The 12,724-nt window shown below is 39.0% G+C and overlaps 2 protein-coding genes and 1 non-coding gene across 3 annotated transcripts; 1 reads left to right on the plus strand and 2 right to left on the minus strand.

Annotated features, from left to right (window-relative positions):
• Nucleotides 1–5,276: 5,276 nt before the first annotated feature.
• LOC112172488 (protein PEP-RELATED DEVELOPMENT ARRESTED 1, chloroplastic) lies at nt 5,277–9,011 on the minus strand. The gene is made up of 10 exons (XM_024309847.2): nt 8,615–9,011; nt 8,338–8,493; nt 8,048–8,116; nt 7,782–7,952; nt 6,987–7,130; nt 6,624–6,782; nt 6,429–6,494; nt 6,113–6,172; nt 5,731–5,842; nt 5,277–5,645 (listed from the first exon to the last, which is right to left on the minus strand). The coding sequence occupies exons 1-9, from the start codon at nt 8,948–8,950 to the stop codon at nt 5,798–5,800; spliced, it is 1,206 nt and encodes a 401-aa protein (XP_024165615.1). The 5' UTR covers nt 8,951–9,011; the 3' UTR covers nt 5,277–5,645; nt 5,731–5,797.
• Nucleotides 9,012–9,049: 38 nt separating this feature from the next.
• TRNAK-UUU lies at nt 9,050–9,122 on the minus strand. The gene has a single exon. It is a non-coding gene; the product is annotated as a tRNA-Lys (tRNA).
• A 1,179-nt stretch (nt 9,123–10,301) lies between these two features.
• On the plus strand, nt 10,302–11,757 carry LOC112174830 (uncharacterized protein At5g48480). The gene is made up of 2 exons (XM_024312647.2): nt 10,302–10,668; nt 11,234–11,757. Exons 1-2 carry the CDS (start codon nt 10,403–10,405, stop codon nt 11,511–11,513), a joined length of 546 nt encoding a protein of 181 aa, XP_024168415.1. The 5' UTR covers nt 10,302–10,402; the 3' UTR covers nt 11,514–11,757.
• Nucleotides 11,758–12,724: the final 967 nt, after the last annotated feature.

Below are 12,724 nucleotides of genomic sequence, written 5' to 3' on the forward strand. Positions count from 1 at the left end.
TGTGATATTGTGACTGGTACTAGAACAGTTGAAGATGCAGGCATGATGCAGGTTGTGCAACAAGATGTGGTGGCTTCTAAGAAAAGGGATAAGAGTGGTGGTTGTAATCCCTCTCCAAAGTAGTTCAAGACCATTTTGGGTGGTAAGATCCCAACCTTGCAGGTTGATGCTTTGGGACTGATTGAAGATGACAATGATACTCCTCTTGTCACTCTAAAGAAGAAGATGGGTAGGCCGCATGGCAGCAAGAACAAGAATCAACGCTCTGGTAAGAAGTCTGGTGCTGCCCCTCTTAGACTCACCTATCCTGTAGTTGGTGTTTCTATTTCTAGCCCTAGAGATTAGGGCAAAAGAAAGCTTTAGGCTTTCCTGGTTCCTTTGCCTACTACTAGAAATTGGGTTTTCTACTACTTTCTTCTTAGTTTACTCTAGTTGTACACCAATTGAGGTCTCTAGGCAACTAAGTTTACTGTTCAAAGAGAGGTTAGTAGTGAGAATTTGGTTTCTTTGTTTTTAGGCTCAATAAGTGAGCATATGTGTTAACAGTGAGGGTCACTTGTCTTTTGCTTAGCGGCTTGTGCCATCTAGATTTTTTGTATGAGACAGTATCTGATGTACATGCCTTTTGACCTTGGATAAGTAATGAAGTTATCTATTTTCTCAAAAAAAAAAAAAAAAAACTGACTATCTAGGCTTTCATTAAAACAAAAAGAAGAACTACATAAGCTACAACGCCTGCAGCGGTGCAGCCCTCTTCCATCGTTCATCCATAGGTGTCGCAGAAATCAGGAGAGGATGTGGTTGACTGTGAGGAAATTCTCCCAGAGCATCTCTGAACCCTTGGCCGTAAACTTCATCTTCCTGCTTGGGCATCAATTGTGCTAATTGCTCTTTCAACTTTCTATAAAAATTATTGGGACTTTTCATAATTCTTTAGTTCAATAACTTGTCATACTTGTGTGCAACAAGTAATTGAGATAATATGGTAAGTTCTTCTTAAGTGCCTGAACCATATTGAAAGTACTAGAATGGCCTAGAGGGGATGAATAGGCAAGATACTATATTTTAATTAAGATTGAAGATAGAAGAGCAACAATGCTCTCCATCTCCCCTTTATTTCAAAAAAATAAAAAGATACACATAAAAGGGAGGGGGGGGGGGCACAGACATAAAACCTTACCCCCTTACCCCTCAAAAGCAAATGGAAAATCGAAGCTAACTCTAATACCAACTAACAAAAACGAAAATTGGGAAGAGACCCAAATAATCTCTATTACACAACGATGGAACAAAATCCGGAGGCAAATCCCACCAAACCAAACCTGCTGGAGAAATGTCAAAATTTGAAAAAAACATCTGCAACTTGGTTTCCTTCCCCAAAAATGTGTGAGGAGCTAAAATGCATTTGAGATATACGGTGCAAACAATTACCCCACTCAACCAGCAATTGCCAAGACACCAGCTGAGGAGATTTAAGGAAATTGAGAGTCAAAAAAGAGTCCACTTCTAACCACACATGGTTCCAATCACAAAGTGCCAAGCTAATTCAATTGCTTTAATCACTGCCATTACTTATGCTGCCACTGAACTTGGAATATTAAAATTAGAGGAAAAGGCAAATAGGCAAGACACTTGGAACCATAAACTTTTCAGAACATTGCTAAGGGATTGTAAAGAGCTAGCTATCCCTTATGTACAAAAACAAATTAAACCAGAATTTAAAACATGGAAGGTAAAACACGAGAATTGTTCATGCAGTAAAACCCTCAACGTGAGGTAAACAGCTACGGGCCCTAACTCTTGAAGGCCAAATTAAAACTTCAATTTCAATTCTACGAGAATTTTTATGAAAGCCTTGAGTGCTCAAGCACACACTATAAGAATGTAAGCAAATTACAAGGAAAACTTACAGCCTCTTGGATAACTCTCTCCACTGTTACCTCTAACTAGACTCCTTTTAGCCTGTTGAGCAACCTCTCACCAATTTTCCTACTGCTTCTAGATGTGCTTCCACTCGTCTCGGATTCTTCTAACATCAATCTTTGAGCATGCTTGATTCCCAACCAAACTCATAGGACACTCACAAATGCAGAATGATATGAATAAATTATGAATGAACTTTTGACTCGCTGATTCACTTTGACATGGAACAAGTGAACTATCAACCTAGACACTACTTTGGCTTTAGGAAAAAATGAAGTGTTTTATCTTGCAGAGCGTAAGTTGGAAAACATCTTTTAAAACCTATATATGTGTCAAAAACAACTTACCCTAAATCTGTTAGGGCATTGAAGAATTTAACACCTAATATGAAACAAATTATCCAAAGAGATAATGTGACACAAAAAAATGATTTCATCTTAAAAATAAAAGATATATGCTTAAACAAAAAGAGAACAAATCAAAGACATGAAATATGGTATAAATATTCAACATTTAATTGCTTTTTAGAAGACAAAACATCAAAGATGTCTAGCCAAGCAATAACACCACACAGACTTCTATGGGATTAAAGCACAACTATAAATCAATTAATCATGCAATGCAATGAATGAAACTTACCTGAAGTTTCGTACGATTTAGTTAGGCTCTTGACTTGTTCTTAAAGCTTGAGTTTCACTTCCATTCTTCTCATACATAGCTCCTAAACTAGGACTCACTTAGTTTCGTATAAAGGAATGCCAACAAATACAAATTCCTATACTGACACATATTTCATTAAGGAACAAAATTTTCGTATAGAATTTAACATGAATCAGGAAAGCTCTTGACATTGTTGGATTAGGATCATGTGGGGGTGGTCAATTATTTTTGGACCTCTCATTAAGGGAATTAACTCCATAGTTAGTATAGAGATAAATTTCAGTCATGAAAGCGACGATTATTACGGCCTTAACTATAATAATAACTACTACACGCAATAATTACAATTAGGAATGCGCGATGAATGACCGACGTAAATGTGCCATGATTAACTGCCGTTAATACAACAATGATTATCATCATAAGTGTGTAAATAAATGCGGCCATAAAAGCAGAAATAATGGTAGCTTGTCCCCCAAGTAAGTTTTCGCCTATATAAATTAAGGACGCTTAACGTCCAGGTAAATGATCCCACTCTGATTCTTTCACTACACTTGACTTAGACAATTACTGACTTAGGCATTGAAGATTTTTTTGCATGTACCCCCCCCCCTCTCTTCCTTCTTCGAGTCGACGGTCAAACTCTAAGTCAACACTCGAAAGAAGTTTCTAGATCCTTCCTGTCAGCTCTCGCTCCAGTCTGCATTCATTAGTGAGTCAAAATCTTCCACAAATTTTTCGTCACCAACAAATGGCTCTGTCTGTAGGAACCACTTTTCCTTAAAAAGTGATGACGAGAGATGCACCTTAGGAAATCTCATTTCTGTCACTAAGGATTGGGAGTGATGGAATACAAGCCCCAAAGAGACAAAAGTTCGGGTAACATAGACTAGCGTTCTTTCCTTTAGTAACCATATTTCTTATTTTTGTTTTCTTTTATATTCGAAATATATTTGTGGTCAATGACTCGGTGTTATCAAAATGTATGTGTAAGGCTGGTGACCAAAGTAATTAAATACTCAAGGCCAGTGGCCAAAAAGAACAAAACGTTTTTTATCAGATTCAAAGGGATATGTGGGAAATTCCATGTCTCATGCTAAAAATGAATCTTCACCCCGAGGAAAGAATCGAGGCGACCAGGGCTCGAGTAAAGATTCAGGGCGACCAGGGCTCGAGGAAAGATTCGGGGCGACTAGCACTCGAGGCAAAATTCAACGCAGCCAGAGATCTGAAAATTTCCTCTTAGGACGAGTGTTCAGAGAGAAAATTTGAGGGCATTGTGGGGGTGCTCAATTATTTTTGGACCCCTCATTAAGGGAATTAGCTCTAGTTAGTATGGCGATAAATTTTGGTCATGAAAGCAATGACTATTACGGCCTTAACTACGATAATAACTACGCGCAATAATTACGATCATGAATGCGCGATGAATGACCGTCGTAAATATGTCATGATTAACCATTGTTAATACAGCAATGATTATCATCATAAGTGTGTAAATAAATGCGGCCATAAAAGCGGAAACAATGGCGGCTTATCCCCCCAATAAGTCGTCGCCTGTATAAAAGATGCTCGACGTCTAAGTAAATGATCCCACTCTGATTCTTTCTACTACACTTGCAGGTATATCCCCCCCCCAAGCAATGATTATCATCATAAGTGTAAATAAATGCGGCCATAAAAGCGGAAATAATGGCGGCTTATCCCCCCAATAAGTCGTCGCCTGTGTAAAAGACGCTCGACGTCCAAGTAAACGATCCCGCTCTGATTCTTTCTACTACACTCGACTTAGACAGTTACTGACTTAGGCATCGGAGGGTTTTTTGCAGATATCCCCTCCCCCCTTTTCTTCTTCGATCCGATGGTCAAACTCCAAGTCAATGCTCGAATGAAGTTTCCCCATCCTTCCTTGTCAGCTCCTGCTCCAGTCCGCATTCATTAGTGAGTTAAAATCCTCTATGAAATTTTTCGTCACCAACAGATTAAGAATACTACATGTGAGGTCTAGTTCTTGTACATGAGAACTTGAGCCCTGCTCTATCAATTACAACAAGCAATTCAGACTCACTGTCTCATAAAGTGCTTGTATCTTGTAGATTGATCAGAAGAGAAGCTAAGAGTGAATCCACGGTTTCATCGCTATCATCTATTCCAAGCAACTCATCTAATGTATTTTATTTTTATTTTTGAGCATTGTAAATTTAATTTACTTTTGGTATCATAGCCATTATGCTCAAATAAGAATCGTTTTGGTTTTTAAAACGAGCAACAAACCTTCTATCCCATTTTTATTCAAACAAAAATAAAAATTTCCCTCGACCATCATGGGCCCAAAACACAAGCCAGAAACCCAGGCCTGCAGTTAAGCCTGTTTTTTCCCTCGACCTTCATCAGATAAAAACTGTTGAAGCTACTAGGGTCATTTCCAAATTCTAGTTCTAGGTTTCAAACACGATTCCAATTACATGCTTCGGGCAATAATTTTTTTTAGGCTACACAGTTTTTCTTTCTTTATATAGGTATGTGGGAGTCCCTTTTCTTTATAATGTTCTGTTAAGGATTTGAAGACGTGGGAGTTCGCTTTTATAAGGTTTTCTTTGTCTCCAAAGAGAATACCAAGATCTTCTTTATACGCACGCCCAATCAGGGTAACTTGTAAATGACTTAAATTGAAACTAGCAAAAACTCTCCAAAAAAAAAAAATTTCTGTAATTGTTACATCATAAAGAACCAAACAAAAAGAATTCAAGACGTCATTTACAACTAAAAAAGGAACCTAAACACTTCACTTACGCATGCTGGCCACTGTTAAAGTGGGAGGTAGTCAAGGCAAGCTCTAGCAGAGACAAACGTACCAAAATGGATGGCACAGGCTGTTCATCAACTACATCAAGCACATTCTTCATTCGACAAAATATGGTTTATTTTCTAACAGCAGCTAACTCATTATAACAGTTTGAGCAGGTTCTTCCCTGTGCATTCTATATCTGATTAGTAACTTTTCTTTTGGCCTTCAGGGTCAACCCAGCAACTTCTATTGCAAAGTATTGTTCCTACTCTCACTGGACAATAGATGACAATTTAATTAATTTTTGGATAATTGGTTGACTTTTGGTTTGCAATAATGACCAGGGAAATTAGACTCACCTAAATATTATCCATTTCAACTGCTCATGATTAGCGCAAAAACAGAGGATGACGTACTCTAAGACGTTTAAAATGCTATTTCCTGAAGAACTTCAAGTGTCTTTTGATGAACCTGTATGTGAGAGACAAGGATACAAAATGAATAACTAGAAGAATGTTTAATAACATGGCTGTAAAATGAAGGAAATTATCTATGGGAGATGGTATGACAAGCTATTTATTCACACAGTGACTTGCTCAAGCAATATACAGATCATATAGGAGATGTCACTGGAGAAAGAAAGTGTGTAATTATAAATCCTACAGATGACTTCTTCATAATAGAAAATAATAAGAACCATTTGGAAAATACAATTTCAAGATGGTAACTAGTAAAGCTTACCCACTCTAGATGTTGTGCTGTGATGCCAGAGACATTTCCAGCATATATACCACCTAAGACCTGGAAAGTTAAAAGCATCCAATCAGGATTTGTCCTATAGAGTGAAGTTTACTGCATATGTCTGTAAGGTTGATCAGGGTGCCTCAAGTCAAGTTCATTTTACACACAAGATAATGTTTTTTCAATTTAGAAATATCAAATGAGCATTTCCCAACTTGACCATATCATGATTTTTGGATGCCTTGAGGTTACACAGGGATTGAAATAACTGTGGCACAACTTAAAAGCTAAACTGGGTGCATCAAGTGACTCTCACCTTGGATACAGTCTCAAGAAACATGCCAGGGCGCACAGGAAGCGCTTTTCGTCCTGTAACACTTTCCTGCCAACAACGATGCATAGGTCAATATAATACAATATTTAATTACACACAATGTGTGAGTGCGAGCAGGCTTACAGACATGTGCACTGTTTACACAAATGTATAGTTATATACTGTACTTAAACCCACCCTTCCTGCAATTCCACTCGAACCCTTTCTACTGGTGGTATCTTCCATATCACTGCCAGAGTCTTCTGCACCTTCGTCTTTTCCTTCCATTACACTTTTTATCATCTCCTCCACAGTCTTCCCCGGTTTCAAAGCTACCAGTTTGGTTAAGAAGTTCACCTGCACTGACAGGAGTTTTAATATGGTCAAGACAATATGATGAAATGATCATGGTATCATTCTAAGTAGAATGCAATTTTCCAAAGTATAGTGACAAACTCTTAGATATCATTATGATATTATCTCAATAGAAAGAAACAAACACGGGGCAATGAATCAGTTTGGTATTCTATAATTATCTCTGTAAATGCAGTAATATGAGACCTCTGATTCAGGAAGAGTCTTAAACCCACGATCATTTCTCTCATCTAGTATTCCACCTCCCATCATATTCCGAGCTTCCTCTCTGATTAAAACAAGTCTTGCAAGTAGCTTTCGATCCGGAACTATAGGCCGAGTTTCCATTGTCTTCAACAAATTTCATATGAAAATGGAATCATTAGCAGAACAAGAATAGGCTTAGTAGTTAGTACTAACTACAACTATTGATATAACAAAGGAAATATAAACTCAAAGTTCACCTAACATAATACACATTGCACTACTCTGTAGTCTGTAAGCTAAAAAACCAGTTCCTTGTTTAATCGCACTAAAACAAATTTCTGGAAAAAGTTACCAACACAAGAAACAAGATTTAATTTCAAACCTAGAATCTGATTATATTGGAGGAACATTTGCCAAATAAGGGAAAATGTATTGCTCTCACCTCTCATTTTCAACTCTTGGGGAGACAATATCCAACACTCCCAACACCCGGTAAACATTAAATAGTGGATGAAGTAACATAATTTACAGAAGGTAACAGTTAAAACACTCGAGTACTTTCACATCAAGTTTCAAGACAAAAGTTTAGTGATGGTTCTAAAGGAAAATTAGAAAAGCTGTTCACTATCTTTGTGATATGAGAGCTAGGACAGAAAACCACCTAAGCAAATGTTAACTTCATTTAGGGGATCAGCAACAGACAAAGCGCATCATAATTTGCAGAACATACAATGTTATTTATGATGGGAAAGGCACTCTATTCAGAACCTGATGGTGTAAGTTTTTACTGATTACCTCCAGTAAATCATCAGCTTGGTTAGCAATTTCATTTAGATTTGCAGCTGGAACATGAACTTTGACGTCATTTTTACTTTTAAATACACCACCACCAGCAGCCACTCTGCGTAGTAATTCATGTCTACTTTCTTTCAGAGGAGTTCTACAGAGTAGCCCAATCACTTGAACCTAGAAATAAACAAGTTTAAAAAATGAAGTACGATAATTGCCAAAGACTAGCATTACACAAGAATCAGAAAATTGACTTGAAGGAAAATCCTTACATGCGGGGGGCATTTTTTAGTAAGGTAGGATAAGACTGTGTCCTTAATCACCTCCAATAGAGACTTGCGCTGAAAATAGAAGATCATACCAGTCAGAATCAAACATTGCACCAAAAGAACAGCCACAGTGACAGTACATAGCTTATCTTTGTGCAACAGGAATTAATGGTGCCAAAAGAATTTAAAGGTCATCGCTGGCTCAATCATATCATATCAACGAAAACTGGGGTTTGGGGCAGGGGCAGAACCACATTAAAGCAATAGCAACATATAAGTTTCGAAATCGAAACCTTCTCGTCTCGGTCAGTGTCAGCAAGTTGGATCATGTAGTCCAGCGCCATCATGAAACCGGCCTCCATCTCATCAACCCTCTTCCCCAGGACCCCTTGTGCAGCTATTTCCACTGCCACCTCTTCAGACGCCTCATCCATCTTCATATCCTCCAACTACACCAACATGCACGACCAATAATCAATGCAATCCAAAATTCTAACAACTAATTCTTCCGACTCTTATACCAATCAGAATTCCAGAACTGGGTGAGGAAAAAGAGGTAAAAGGACCTACGAGGGTGATCATTTCTTCGAGGACAGAAGTGACTTGCTCTCCACCTTTGAGTAGGGCTTCAATCTGGGCCGGGTCCAATTTCTCTTGGGTAGTTCTGTTCCTGTCTTGGACGCCCAATCCGTCGTCTGGGAAGCCTCCACCGACCTCATAAGTGCCACAGAGTCGCTGAAATTGGCTCTTCTTGTGGGCTGGTTGATTTGGATGCCACTGGGATTGTGTGTGGTGAGAGGAAAATGATGGGAGAGAGAGGAGACAGGGAGAGATAGTGGTTGGGCGGAGAGATTGTGATGGTGAATATGAACAGGTGGGGAAGAATATGGTGGTGCTCCGCAACATTTTTGCCGGGTTTTGGATGGGTTTATGCGTTCCCGGCTTAGAAGATATGAAATTGATATTTGTATATTAAAAGAAAAACTAAAAACAAAATATTGAATACGCCGTCTGTGGGAATCGAACCCACGACCACATGGTTAAAAGCCATGCGCTCTACCGGCTGAGCTAAGACGGCTCATGTTTGCTTTTGTGGTTTGCCCATTTTTCCATTATTTAGGAAGTAAAAAGTAAAAACCAAATGAAACTTATAGCTGTCATGTCATTGGTTGTGGATCCCCCCAATGTGTGATTAGAAGTTTTAGCATGAACGAACACATAGGAGAAGATAAATTACGAATTGCCTACTCAGATACTTCCTATAATACGACGTTAATATAAACAATTGCTCTTTGCTACCGGCCAAACCAAATTTTTTAGTTAAACACATTGGTTCTATGTTGGATTTATATATGAGTATACAAGTTTTTATTTTAGACGTTACTTCATCATTTTGCTAGTTTGAAAGAATGACAAAACACATTGTTTTTATAATGGAAGAAGCTATCACTAAAATCCTTTCTTGTTCCTTATCAGCTTGAAACAAGAAATTCACCTATGGTCAGACCACCGGTCCACCACAATGGCCCCCATGTAATTTGTCAGTTCTTTCTTGGTTTGGTTTTACAAAATGGAACCGTTGTGAGTTGTGACCAACTCCGCGCTACACCATAAACACGTGTAAGTGGAGGAGCCTCCCCCTCCCTCCCCCTCCCCCACTCCATTACTGCCAAATATTTTGAATATTTGCTCCTAATTTAACCCTCCTTGATTTGCTCGTCGATGGATGGGCCCCACAACGGATAATTGTGAATTATAACTCACAGAAAAACTAATAAATTATTGAATTTAATTTTCAATTTTGAATAGTGCAGCTCACTTTCCAATAACCACGTAAAATAGCAACCTTATTAAAATTTAAAAACAAATATTAATATTAATAGTTTAATGTGACAGTTTTGCTACTTGCCTACCAGGCCTTCCTCCGGTTCCCAGCGTTATCCACTCTTTTTCAGACTCGAAAATACAAAGGCGGGATGGGATAGAAGGTACGGATACAGAGCACGTGGACGGTTAGGACTCGTCCATATTCTTTTACGTGAAAGGTCAAGAAAACCGAAAGGTCAAGAAAATTAACCAAAGTCCCCTTGGATGCGTGACAGGCCAAAGGTCATTTTGGGAAACTCCAGTTGCAATGCGTCGTAATTTACCTCAACTCCTTGGGCAGCGCCATAACCTAAACTTTCCACTAATGCCCGATGTATCCCCAAACGGTTGCGCTTCCTGCTTCTATAAAATCCCTACCCCACCACCAGCTCAAGCCCCACGCTCTTTTCATTTTCACCATCACTATCCAGAGCAAGGGTTTTTTCTCTCTCGCCTTTTGTTTTCTCTCTGCTTTTTTCTGTGAGTGCATCAATGGCGGACCAGGAGGTTCAGAACGGCGGAGCCGAGAAGGTCGCTACTGAGGCCAAGAGTGTGGCTCTCGATCTCCACGCTGTGCTGGGAGTGGAAGCACCCAAGGCTGACGACGCCGTTCAGTTCTACAAGGCGGTCTTCGGCGCTGTGGAGGTTGAGCGTGGCGCGAACGCCAAGCGTAAGGCGGACCTGGAGCGCCCTCTCATCCATGTGTTGCTTCAGTTTGGCTCCTGCAAGGTTTTGGTCGTTGATCGCCTTGAGGATGAGTAAGTCCACATTTCTTTGACTTTTTTTCTTTTTGCACTAAATCGTTGTATTTTGCTAGATCGTTTAGATCTGTAGGTTTTAGGGGCTGTGACTGTTGTTTGATTTTCATGAATCTTTTTTCTACTTTATTTCCTGTAACCTTTTAGCTTTGAGATTATGCTTTAGTACTGTAGCAACGTTTACTTCAATTTTGTTGCATGATATATTTGTTTATTTATTCTACTATTCTTATTTTTCATGTTGGGACTAATTTACTGTTTTTTTTTTTTTTTTGCTTATTAGATTTCTGTTTCAGTCCAAATAATAATTTTGTTTATAATTTTTGGCGTATAGGTAGCTTCTCTTTCATTTTGCTCATTGAATTAAATATTTTTATTATTTTTTAATTTGTTTCTTAGTTTACTAAAAGCCAGTGTAAATTTTCTTTGTATGGTATGTATGAGACATCTACCAGTGATGAACTGTTTTTTAATTTTTTTTTTTTTTGTTTAGCTATGTTTCTTATTATTTGTTGAGAGGAGTCTGTTTGGGTTCATTAACCTGATGGTGTGGTTATTTGATTAGGTTGAAGGCTCATCAAAACAGCACTGGTCTGGCATTGGTCTGTGAGGGGGATATTGAAGCTGTGATGAAGAAGGTTGTGGCTGCTGGAGGGATTACAGAGAGTGGTGGTGTGACTGAGGACCATGCCTTCCCTGGAAAGCAGTACTCCGGCAAAGTCAAGGACCCATTCGGCATTGTCTGGACCATTGTTGGCAACAAGACCATCACCGCTGCTTCTGAGACTGGGCCAGAAAACACCACTGCTGCCGAGATTGAGGCAAACAACACCACTGATGCGTAGACGGTTCTATGATCCATGTTTACAGCTTTTGACTCTCCGTTTGATCTAATGTTTAATCAAGTAGTAGGATGAATTATCTAGGCTGATTCTGGGTTAGGTGTAGTTGCCTTTTATGTTTTGCCCATTGGGCGTAATCATGGGGTTTATTTTGAGGATATGAACCTAGACCTTGCTATGGCATGGTGGCTTTAACAGACAATTTCTATGGTCCAATCGATATTGATGTTTGCTATTTCTAAAATAATTTTTTCTGATTTTTTCAGTTTCTATGGTTTGGTTATTTGACAAAGATGGGGGTAGTTGTGACATTTTTGGCATGCATTGGATAAAAATCTGTTTTTCGTGATGGTGTTGTCGGATTTGTTTGTACGATATCAGAGAAGGGAGGCATTGACTGACCTGACCTTGGTAGAATTTGTACGGATACCCATGTGTGGTTGGACACGTGTTGGGATGGTTGGATTAGGGGTTTTACGGGCCAGTGGTCCTTGTTTAGAAGCCTGGGAATCAGGGAATGGGGAACGGAATTGCTAATTGGTGGTTTGGATTCTCGTTAGTCGGGACCCAACTAGGTCTTGGATATTATTTAATTTAAAATTGAGGTCATGTGGGCTCTTTATGTGGGCGGTAAGCATCAACCACCGTTCTGTTATTTTGATTTTGTGTTCCGATCGTAAACCGTTCTGTTATTTTGATTTTGTGTTCCGATCGTAAATGGGGTGGGGGGGGGGGGGGGGGGGGGGGGGGTGGTGCGGGGGCGGGGGGTCTCCAAGTTCATTCTTCCTTCCATTCCCTCTTAAATCTGCAATAAAAATGGAAGAGTGAAATTTACGATCTGCTCTTTATTTCTTTTTTTAGTAATTTAAATTTGTTTTTGATAACTTAAAGTGTGAATTGTAAAATAGAGTGTGGATTTCACTCATAAAAAATTATCGGGGATTTCATATCTCCATTTCCATTGGAGATAAGGCCTCCATACCAGCCACAATCTCTAATAAGAATTTAGTTGATGAAACATTTTATTTTTCTTATTAAAAATAAAATCAGAGTAATATAAATTCCTAATTTTTAAAATGGGATACCTACGAAGACCTAGCTCTGCTAGGGTTTGGGAAACGACATCCGACCGGGTTTTGTCATCCTTGTACCTGCTCCATCTCATGGAGTTATTCACTGGTTCCGATCTGTTCATTCTTATTCTCATCGCTATC

Source organism: Rosa chinensis, chromosome 6 (assembly GCF_002994745.2).
Source record: "Rosa chinensis cultivar Old Blush chromosome 6, RchiOBHm-V2, whole genome shotgun sequence".
Classification (NCBI taxonomy): Eukaryota; Viridiplantae; Streptophyta; class Magnoliopsida; order Rosales; family Rosaceae; genus Rosa; species Rosa chinensis.

Excerpts from the sequence above, each read along its gene's own strand:
- LOC112172488 (XM_024309847.2), bottom strand. The coding sequence starts at position 8,950 with ATGTTGCGGAGCACCACCATATTCTTCCCCACCTGTTCATATTCACCA. Across the intron at positions 7,953-8,047 it reads CTAAAAAATGCCCCCCGCAT|GTTCAAGTGATTGGGCTACT; the intron begins GTAAGGATTTTC and ends GTTTATTTCTAG. Across the intron at positions 7,131-7,781 it reads AAGCTGATGATTTACTGGAG|ACAATGGAAACTCGGCCTAT; the intron begins GTAATCAGTAAA and ends AATTTGTTGAAG.
- LOC112174830 (XM_024312647.2), top strand. The coding sequence starts at position 10,403 with ATGGCGGACCAGGAGGTTCAGAACGGCGGAGCCGAGAAGGTCGCTACT. Across the intron at positions 10,669-11,233 it reads GTTGATCGCCTTGAGGATGA|GTTGAAGGCTCATCAAAACA; the intron begins GTAAGTCCACAT and ends TTATTTGATTAG.